The sequence below is a fragment of the Rissa tridactyla genome, chromosome 4 (assembly GCF_028500815.1).
Source record: "Rissa tridactyla isolate bRisTri1 chromosome 4, bRisTri1.patW.cur.20221130, whole genome shotgun sequence".
Taxonomy (NCBI): domain Eukaryota; kingdom Metazoa; phylum Chordata; class Aves; order Charadriiformes; family Laridae; genus Rissa; species Rissa tridactyla.
In genome coordinates, this window is record NC_071469.1 from 75195258 (window position 1) to 75205323 (window position 10066).

The 10066-nt window shown below is 44.0% G+C and overlaps 2 protein-coding genes across 11 annotated transcripts in view; one reads left to right on the plus strand and one right to left on the minus strand.

Annotated features, from left to right (window-relative positions):
• The window catches only part of DUS2 (dihydrouridine synthase 2), a 54204-nt gene extending 49549 nt beyond the window's left edge, over positions 1 to 4655 (minus strand). For 8 of the 10 annotated variants that reach the window (XM_054198709.1, XM_054198714.1, XM_054198708.1 and 5 more), the window contains exons 1-3: positions 4285 to 4477; positions 4005 to 4144; positions 1023 to 1068 (exon numbers count right to left, since the gene is read on the minus strand). In XM_054198709.1, coding sequence (XP_054054684.1) covers positions 1023 to 1068; positions 4005 to 4144; positions 4285 to 4315 — 217 coding nt within the window. In that variant the 5' untranslated portion in view covers positions 4316 to 4477. Of the gene's footprint in view, positions 1 to 1022; positions 1069 to 3541; positions 3712 to 4004; positions 4145 to 4284; positions 4478 to 4571 lie in introns of those variants that run through there. The other 2 variants (XM_054198707.1, XM_054198710.1) reach the window with 2 other exon arrangements.
• A 22-nt stretch (positions 4656 to 4677) lies between these two features.
• Positions 4678 to 7664, plus strand: DDX28 (DEAD-box helicase 28). The gene has a single exon (XM_054198705.1). The coding sequence runs from the start codon at positions 4678 to 4680 to the stop codon at positions 6313 to 6315; it is 1638 nt and encodes a 545-aa protein (XP_054054680.1). The 3' UTR covers positions 6316 to 7664.
• The last annotated feature ends 2402 nt before the right edge of the window (positions 7665 to 10066 follow it).

The following is a 10066-nucleotide window of genomic DNA, read 5'->3' on the forward strand; positions in this document are numbered from 1 at the left end:
GATCTCAAGTTAATAAAAGAATGAGAAACAGTGAGCTCTTGTATGTCCTGCTTCCTTAAAGCAGTAAACTAAAAGGTGTGTATATTACATCACAAAGACCTAACGTTTATAAAGACTCATGATTGGAAACTGTCTCTGAATTTGTTTCTTGGACACTACCAAACTTTTATCGAAAAATTAAAAGGCTTTGTAACTAACATTAGTAGTTTCGCTCAGGAAATTAGATTTTATATTAGCACAGACATATGTAAAATTTATGAAAAAAATAAACAAAAAGCAAAACAGAGGTGTTTTTTTACTGTTTATTCTTTACTATAACAGCATACAAAGGCAGTAGAGAATGAGAGGTTGAAACCAGTACATAAATACAGAATTGAGGAGAATTATCTGTTAATTACAATTTTATTATTTGTCTTTTTAACCCACATAAAACTAAGAGCTTTAACATTTTAAACAACGCACTGGAACTTTAATGCCCTGTCTGTTTCAGCTACTAGTTTCTTTCACCTGCCACCAGGAAGCATAATGTTGAAATATTAGTAATGGATTTCCAACACTGATCCCATTTTCCTTAATAAAAAGGGAAAGACATAATTCCAGCAGCTAGAATTATAAAATCTTTCACCTGCACACCCAGTGATCTGACCTCTGTCTTAAGAGTTTAGCAGAAAACTCATCAAATCCTTGTAATAAATTAAGTGAATGGTGGAAAGAACTTGTGTTAGGTCTAAAAAAGAACAACAAACTGGCAGTTACTAACACATTAGCCCTATCCTCCAAAAACATTTGTGGTTTTCCTGAGGGACACTGACTGAACTATTGAAAATCCTTAAGAAGGGAAATGGAAAGTTTGAAACTGTAGAACAACAAACAGCATTTTAAGTCCCTAGATATTGTTTGGAGAGAATATATGTACCGATACCTCACGTAGTCACTATAAAATTACTTCAGAGAAATAGTTATCTTTTCTCTCAACTAGAAAAAAGAATGCTTACACATGTTAACAAAAGTGCTATACTTGCCATTTATAACCCTCTTACATTGCAGCATCTTTATGTCAATCAGCTCCTGAAAAGAAAGTATAAAAATATGTCAGTGAGTTGAAGTGTTTAAGCCACCCAACTCTAAACAGTTGCCCATTTTATTAATAAAGCCTAACTATCTAGACACATCGAACACAGAAAAAGAATGCAAGTGAAAACAAGAGTTTAACTGTGTAACACACTCAACTGAAGTTTCAACATATAAACATAAGAATATGGTATATTTATATAGTTCTAGAAGAACCATTTTGTTCAAATACCTATCTAACAAACTGGAAACAAAGCAGAACAAACCACCTACAGTAGAAGATAATTTAGTGCTACAGCAACACACCACCTCAAGAACCAATGCAGACTTGTACTGGCCAGGTATATAGATAAACAAAACAGCAGTATTGAGCTTTAAGACTTCTTCACCTTAATCCTGCATTTTAACAGTTCTCTACATTTGTTAAAAAGACAAAACAAAGCTTTGTACTGAGCTTTACCAGAAAGCCTAATACACAGTCGCCATTCTTCTAGAATTTGTGGCTTTTCTTTAGAAGAAACCCACAACATTAATCTACAGATACCAGTTTAACTACAGATTTATGCAATTCAATTTATTAAGGATACTATTTGAGTCCTTTTCTCAGATGTGTCTCATCAACTTGATTACAGGTGATCCTTAAGACAAACCGACTGCCTTTAATTGACAAAGGGCTACAGCTTGAGCCAATATAACTTGTTAGCTGCTGAAATAAATATGCAGCTGTTAATCCAACTGTGATATAAATTGAGAAAAAAAACCACAAACCACCACGGTATAGTGTTAGTTATCTCAAGAGGTTTGCTCTACTACAGAATCTTTGTTTTACCAATGTTTAAGACCTACTGACTTACAGGTAAGGGATAAACAAGCAGTAAATTAGGCTAATCTCAATCTGTTTACATTATACTGTAGGTCTTATAAATAGTACTTTTAATTTAAGTTTTAACTCATGATTCTCATTGGGTACTGTTCGTGTTCAGTTCTGAAACAGCTTTGAGTTCCAAAATGCCTACGGAACCAGGGCGAAAGGACTAGAAAACAAAACAATAAATCAGAAGATTAAGTTTTACCATACAAAAATGAAATTACAAAATACAGTTATTCATTCTGTTATGCAGGCAAACAACTGCAGTATAATTGCCTACAACAACTGTTCTATTTTACGTTATCTTGTCAGTTCTTAAGAAAACCTACAAAGCATAGTTTTTCTGATAAAATCTATTAAGACAAATGTCTAGCTGCGAACGCTAATCCATGTCAAAGGCATCTTAAGTCTCCTGCCTCTCAACAACAATGTGGAAAAAAGAAAAGACAATTCAGGAGACCTTATTTTGAGGTGAGATGAGGAAAACTACAACAGGTTTTTGGATGGGGGACTAACTTCCACATATTACATATTGCAACTTGGTAAGTAAATTTGAGGGCCTCTTCTTTTGAGCTACTGTTTCTCTAGAATTGTGGCAAAAAGTGTGTGTGAAGGAGAAACTGCTTTAGCTATACAGTTTGCAGTGTGGGATTAAATAAGTTCTCATATTCTATGACTTTAGTAGTAAGCAAAGCAATTCTTCTGTGTGGTCTGTTGTGGCCTGGTTTGTTTGGTTTTTTTTTTAAACCACAACAATCTCTACATTACTATCTTTCACTAATTTCCTAGACAATGGCCCTGTCACAGTGCTCATTAACAAGGTTCTTTGCTACCACTATGAAATGTAAGAGACATTGGAAAAGCACAAAGGCTGTCTGAAGCCTCACTGGCTTCTAGTGTTTAAGACTTATAGATTCTGTAACTCTATGCTTGTGACTTATCTCTATATGACCTACAGTTAGCCTCCCAGAGAATGAAAAAAATATATATTCTCACTTAATCCCATGTAAAGCAGAGAGGTTTCATAAACTATGAAACTGTTAATTATTGTTTGTCACAGAAGAAAAACAACTGATTAACTCCCAATTTTATGATAAACAGCTGTAACTATTCTACTGAATTTTGAGATTTCTTCTGAATCATCCAGCAATAACTACTCTTTCACATGGTGCTGATCCAACTCATTAAATATCATTTGTAATTCTAGAAGCTAGAGACACAAATTGAGCTGTGGACAAGGCAAAAACAGCATATTGTGTCTCTGCCTTCTCCCCCAAGAAGGGCAACAAGCTAACTCACAGGAGAACTTCTGTGAAGATTCCTGGAGAAGACTGAAAATGACTGATGCTGACAGTCTGTTTTACTAGTACAGGATCAAACATTCTCCAGGAAAGCCAGTGTTTAAGCCATGTTTACATTATGTTTAACTCCTTACTGGTTTGGGTTTTTTTTTTTTAAATCTTAGCTGAGTCATGTAACTTATACTGATGCCTACATTTGCAGAAGACCTAATAATAGCACTGAAGGGGAAACTGAATACTGATGCACTGCAACAATAAGGACAGTGAAGACTAAGAACCTGAAGTTACAGAGCAGTCCTACCAATAATATCTGCAGCAAACTGGAGTCTTAACTTCAGGCAGCTTTCAGAAAAGTGGTTAGCAACAGGGACAGCAGCGCTGTGAGGGGTATATATGGATGCTCTGGGTTAGCACAGCAGAACTAACTGGGTGAGAGGGTAGGTCAATCTGAGACTTCCTTCAATGTTATGACTCAAGAAAAAAAAAAAAACAACAAAAAACAAAACACAGTAGAATATGAGGAAAATGTTATGCTGTTTTGTCTAACTGAATTGAGATTACTGAACAGTCTTAAAATATGGGTACGCCATAACTTGAGGATTGCTCAAAGGGAAATGCCTTAAATTACAGAGATTTTTTTCTTTCCCCATTTTTCTAATGAAAAATAGGTGTAATGGGGAAAAAGTCCTACAACAAACAAAGTCTATTTGTACTTTTCTTAACAATAATGTTATATCAGATAAGACTGCCTCATTTGCTCATACCTCACAGTACACGATATCAGCACCATAGTCCAGAGCCAGAAGACGCATTGGCAATGTTCCCACTCGCACCATTGGAGCCAGAATCTTCTTTCCCCTAAAACACAGGGGTGTGTTCACCGTCATTCCTATGGCGACAGTACCTGAAAGAGAAAATCATGGGGCACTGCCATGGAACAGAATTTCCTCCTAAACGTCCAGAACTTTCCTTGGGGAGGGGGGAGCGTGTGAGCCTGTCAAACCTGACAGGGGTCCCTCAGCAGCTCGCAGGCCGCCTGCTTACCCAGCTCCCGCCGCCCCGGCGACAGTCGCATGGAGCCACGAAAGCGCTCAGCTGCTCCCCGAGGGGTCGGGGCGGCCTGGGGGATGCTTCCCGCCGCACGGGCTCCTCCCCCTGAGCGAGGGGCGCCGGGCCGGCTCTGACAGAGCCCCTCAGAGGCATGTTTGCTCGCGCGGGGGCCAGCTCTCAGCCGTCAGCTGAAGAGGCGAAGGCGCCGCCGTCGCCTGAGGTACCGAACCCCGTCGCCTGAGGTACCGGCCGCGCGCGCGCCCCCAACCCGTGGCACTCACCCTCCTCGCGTGGCTCCGCCGTGTCTCCGGGGGGCGGGACAACCGGAGGAAGCGTCTCTTCACGGCGTCATCGGGCAGCGCCGCCGCTGCCACGTGAGAGGGCGCCATGGCGCTGAGGCGCGGCGGGACGGCAGTCGCCTTACCGCTGCTGCTGCCGCCGAGGCGGCAGACAGCCACCCGGGCGGCGGCGGGCGGGCAGCCCCCTGAGAACGTGGTGCGCGTCCCCTGGGCCCTGCGGCTGCGCCTGCAGCGGGGCGCGCGGCGCCGGCAAGGGCAGGCGGCGGCGGCGGCGGTGGGTCGGCGGCCCGGGAAGCTGCTGCTGCGGAGCCGGCGGCCGGAGTTGAGCCAGCCCCGCTGGCAGACGGTGGGGCGCTGGGAGCGGCCGCAGCTGGTGTCAGCGGGCTGGAAGCATAGGAAGGCCTGCGGGGACTACTTCCAGTTGGAGCCCTCGCAGGACGCGGCTCCCGCCCTGCAGGCACCGCCGTCTGAGGCGGGGCAGGGCGCGTCCTTCGCCGAGATGGGGCTGCAGCCGTCGCTGCTGGCCGGCCTGGAGGGCCTGTCCATCGGCCGCCCCACGGCGGTGCAGCGCCTCGCCATCCCCGCGCTGCGCCGCGGCCGCAGCGCCCTCTGCGCCGCCGAGACCGGCAGCGGCAAGACGTTGGCCTACCTGCTGCCGCTGCTGGACGGGCTGCTCTCCCGCCCCGAGGGGCCGGCGGCGGAGGAGGCGGAGGCGGCGGCGTCGCCCCGCGGGCTGGTAGTGCTGCCGTCGCGGGAGCTGGCGGCGCAGGTCGGGGCGGTGGCGGCGGCGCTGTGCCGGCCGGCCGGGCTGCAGGTGCGCGGGCTGACGGGCGGCGGGGCGGCGGGCGGGCTGCGGAGGCAGCTGCGGGCGGCGCCGCCGGGCGCCGCCGTGTTGCTGGGCACCCCCGGGGCGGTGCGGGAGGCGCTGCGGCGGCGCTTCTTGGCCCTGGGGCGGCTGCGCTGGATGGTGCTGGACGAGGCGGACGCCCTGATGGACGAGTCCTTCGCGGAGCCACTGGAGGAGATCCTGGCACATGCGCCCCTGGCCGCCGGTGCCCCCGGGCCGACTGGCCCCGGCGAGGCGAGGACCCAGGTGGTGGTGGTTGGAGCCACCTTCCCCGCAGGACTGAGCCAGACGCTGGGGAAGTTCACCGACGTGGGCCAGTTCGTCACGCTCGCCACCCAGAGCCTCCACCGCCTGCCACCCCATGTCCAGCAGAAGTTTGTCCGCCTAAAAGGCCGGGACAAGCTGCCTGAACTACTGCAGCTACTCAAGGAGCGCCCAGCTACTGGGGGGGCTGTTCTCATTTTCTGCAACAGTGCCAGCACTGTCAACTGGCTGGGCTATATCCTGGATGATCACAAGATCAAGCACCTGAGGTTGCAGGGACAGATGTCAGCAGCTGCTAGAGCTGGCATTTTTGCCTCCTTCCAGAAGGGTGACGTGTCTGTCCTTGTCTGCACTGACCTTGCCTCACGGGGGCTGGACACCAGCAGTGTGCAGTTAGTGGTCAACTATGACTTCCCAGACACCCTGCAGGACTACCTGCACCGCGTGGGACGGGTTGGACGGGTGGGAAGCAAGGCACCTGGAGCCGTGGTTAGTTTTGTCACCCATCGGTGGGATGTCGACCTGGTGCGGAAAATAGAGACTGCAGCCCGGAAAAGGACAGGTCTCCCAGGCATGGACTCCTCCATTAATAACCGTCCACCTAAAGGAGGTTGATTCAAGTTGCCAAGCAGTAATAAATGGCCTGGTAGGGACTAAGCTTGAAATCATTAAGGCAGAAGGAATGAGCTTCTGGGTGTAAGCTAGACTGAAGTAACAGATAATTGAGTTTCAGAACCAGGTGATCAGGTTAACTTTGTACATTGTTCTGGAAGCTGCAATAGTCATTTCCATAGGCATCACAAGTCATGGTTTTACAAAAGGGAGCTAGCAAGTAACAAAATGCCTTTTGAGAAGACTGAAGAATGATCCCATCAGTTGATTTTTTTTTTAAGACTTTTAACTTAAATTCAAATCAGAACAAAAGTACGCCTGTGTGATGTGCAGCTCTGTTGCATTTCATTGCTTCCCACCACCACCAGCTAAACGTTCATTATTAAAACTTCTGTGGCAAGAAAAAAAAAAGAAAATATTTTCCTAACTTTGTTATAACTTTGACCAATTACAGATACATCTAGAAAGACTAAAGGACAAATTATATTTGATTTTCTTGTGATACAGGAGTTCATTCAGAGAATTCTAGAAGAGATACCTGTAAAGTTTGGTGGGAATGAGAAGGCACAATAAAGCTTGAGGCTTTTAGGCTTTTTCAAGGTATTAATTTTTCATTTTATGGTTACCTTTCACTGAGAAAGGGGATCTTGCTGCTTCAGATTCTGTTAAATAAAAAAAAAAAGCCTTTAAGTGTGTTCTCAGTTTTTGCATGCTATAGTGAAATATCCAGTCTTTGAACTGATTTTAAAAACAAAACAAAACCCCAACCCACCAAAAAATATCTTCTGTTAAAGTAAAGAAGCGTGTTGACTCACAGGTTCTAATGACTCCCAGGTAACAGAGTGATTACAAGATTTCTTTTGAAAATTACGCCATTGTTCTTTTCTGCTTTAAATCCTTTAAAAAAAGGATTAAAGTGAGGCTGAGGTTATTTCATATCTAGCTGCTATTTTGTATCCATGGTAAATAATCACACAAAAATAGCATTTTAGCTCTCATTTCTGTTGCAGTGGTTTATCACAGCCTTTTCTTTTAGTGGCTGTTTTTTTGATGCTGTCCATCTGTAAATAACAGATAATAACTGTAAATAAGGCAATTTATGTGCCCACAAGCAGAAGCTTACTGTTGATGTATAGCAGCAGGGTAAATCCTTAAACAGAAATGTGGGGACAACCTGTAGTATTATAATTTAGAGAAAATCTTATTTCCATTTGTTAATACGCATTTTATATTGTATCAGGTCCTCTGAACTGCTGAGAAATAGCTTCCTTTAACTGTAGACACAGAAATTAATTTAAATGAAGTAAATTGTATTCAAGAAACTCCAAATAAAAAATTTTAATATTTGCTTACCTGCTTTGCCTCAGCAATTTCAGGCTGACTCCATCTCAAGTGTCATATAATTTGACTATGATCTTTTTCAAAGCTGTAGCACTTCACTGTGTTAGCATAAATACTGAGTTACTACCTGCTTCATAGAATGTCTGTCTTTCCTGAGGCAGCTGGTGATGGTGACAGTGCTTCCCAGCTCATCATACAGAGTTGCCCTTTTAAGTTTCTGAGGGAGATTGTTGCTGGGGATCTCAGATGTCCAACATTTGTCTTCTCGTGTAGCTATTCTATAGGATTAGATCAAACAGTTGTTCAGGATAATATTTCGTAACTATTGCAGATGTTGTGTGCTGTAATGCTTTGCTTTATTACCTACGGTTTCCAGCTAAATAATGCAACCAAATTAACCAAAGTTAAATGATGTCACATAAACAACAATTTCTGACACAAGATCCACAGTAAAACTATGAGGCAATGGTTGTTCATAATTAATGCATCCACTTAATTTGTATCAGTAACTAAGTGGCATTAGTGATAAGAGAGTAGCTTTTTTCTTGAGTTAAAATATGTGGAAGGAAAATGAGAGGAAGGTTGACTTAACCAGGTTATAAAAGGCAATCTGGGCATACTTGACACTGAGGTATATTTTAATATACCTGTAATTAATGTATATTTTAATATACCTGTTAAAAATGAATGATTGGTAGTATTACATGTTACAGAAACTAATTTTATGTGTTCTGATGGCCATAACAAAAGACATTGAAGATGTTCTACGAAGTTATATTCAGCTATTTTTGTTGTGTTTTTTAGATGTATACTTTGTAGTTTAACTTGGGGAATTTGAAGTTTAACAAGCCTGGGGAAGAGTGGCTAGACTGCTGCCTGGCAGAAAAGGACCTGGGGGTGTTGGTCAACTGCAAGCTGAATGTGAGCCAGCAGTGTGCCCAGGTGGCCAAGAAGGCCAACAGCATCCTGGCCTGTAGCAGAACAGTGTGGTGAGTAGGACTAGGGAAGTGACTGTCCCCCTGTACTCAGCACTGGTGAGGCCCCACCTCGAGTACTGTGTCCAGTTTTGGGCCCCTCACCACAGAAATGACACGGAGGTGCTGGAGCGTGTCCAGAGAAGGGCAACGAAGCTGGTGAGGGGTCTGGAGAATAAGTCTTCTGAGGAGCAGCTGAGGGAGCTGGGGGTGTTCAGCCTGGAGGAAAGAGGAGGCTGAGGGGAGACCTTCTCACTCTCTACAGCTACCTGAAAGGAGGGTGTAGTGGGGTGGGGGTCAGTCTCTTCTTTCAAGTAACAGGTGATAGGACAAGAGGAAACGGCCTCAAGCTGTGCTAGGGGAGGTTTAGACTGGATATTAGGAAAAATTTATACACTGAAAGGGTTATTAAGCATTGGAACAGGCTGCCCAGGGCAGTGGTTGAGTCGCCATCCCTGAAGGTATTTAAAAGATGGGCAGACATAGAGCTCAGAGATATGTTTTAGTGATGTTCTTTGTCAAAGTTAGGTTGATGGTTGGACTCGATGATCTGAAAGGTCCCTTCCAACCCGGGCAATTCTATGATTCTAACTTCTGTAACTCACTTTTAAAAACTCAGTAACATAGTCTATGAATCTGGAATCATGTTACAGTGAATGCCATGACAGGTCAGTCTGTATTGCAGCACACAATATTATCAAATTAGACAACACAGTGAAATAATAAAGTTCTTTCAGCCATATGCTTCTTAATGTTGAAGTAGTATGCACTTTATATATTTACAACAGTAACCTTGAACTCAGTACAAATGCTCTAAACTGATTGTTGCTAGGGCACTGTTGATCAAAACAGTTTATTAAAAAAAACAAACCACTATTTGACATTTATATACTGAAGCGGCCAATAAAAAGCTTTGGGTAGATATACTCAGAGAACACTACCAATAAAGCCTTTTGTAAATATTACTTTCAAACAAAACCACACTTTTTTTAAACATATATTGAGAAATACAATTTTCGTACTGTTGCTCACAAAGAGACAGTTACTGGAGCCAGTGATTAACAGCAGTAATTACATTCAGGAGCACACAGACATTCACACCCTGGGACATATAAACTGATACAGAGCCACCAAATGCAGACATCCACATCACTGACGTGTCACGTGAAAGGTTTTGCTACCCAATAGGTAAATACTATAGCAAAGCCTTCAAGGAGATTTAGAGACTTTATTACAGCTAGCGAGCTAAAAATAGATGTCTCTCCCACGTGGTCAAACGTGTTTAAGAAACAAAGACATATTCAAAGACTTTTTAGTTTGAGTTTTCCCAAACTGCTTTTCAATACTCTCTAAATGTCACATCACTCATTGCTTACATCCTAATGACCGTCTACACACATAAATAACTGCTCTTTTCTTGGCTGTTCATGTTCTACCTT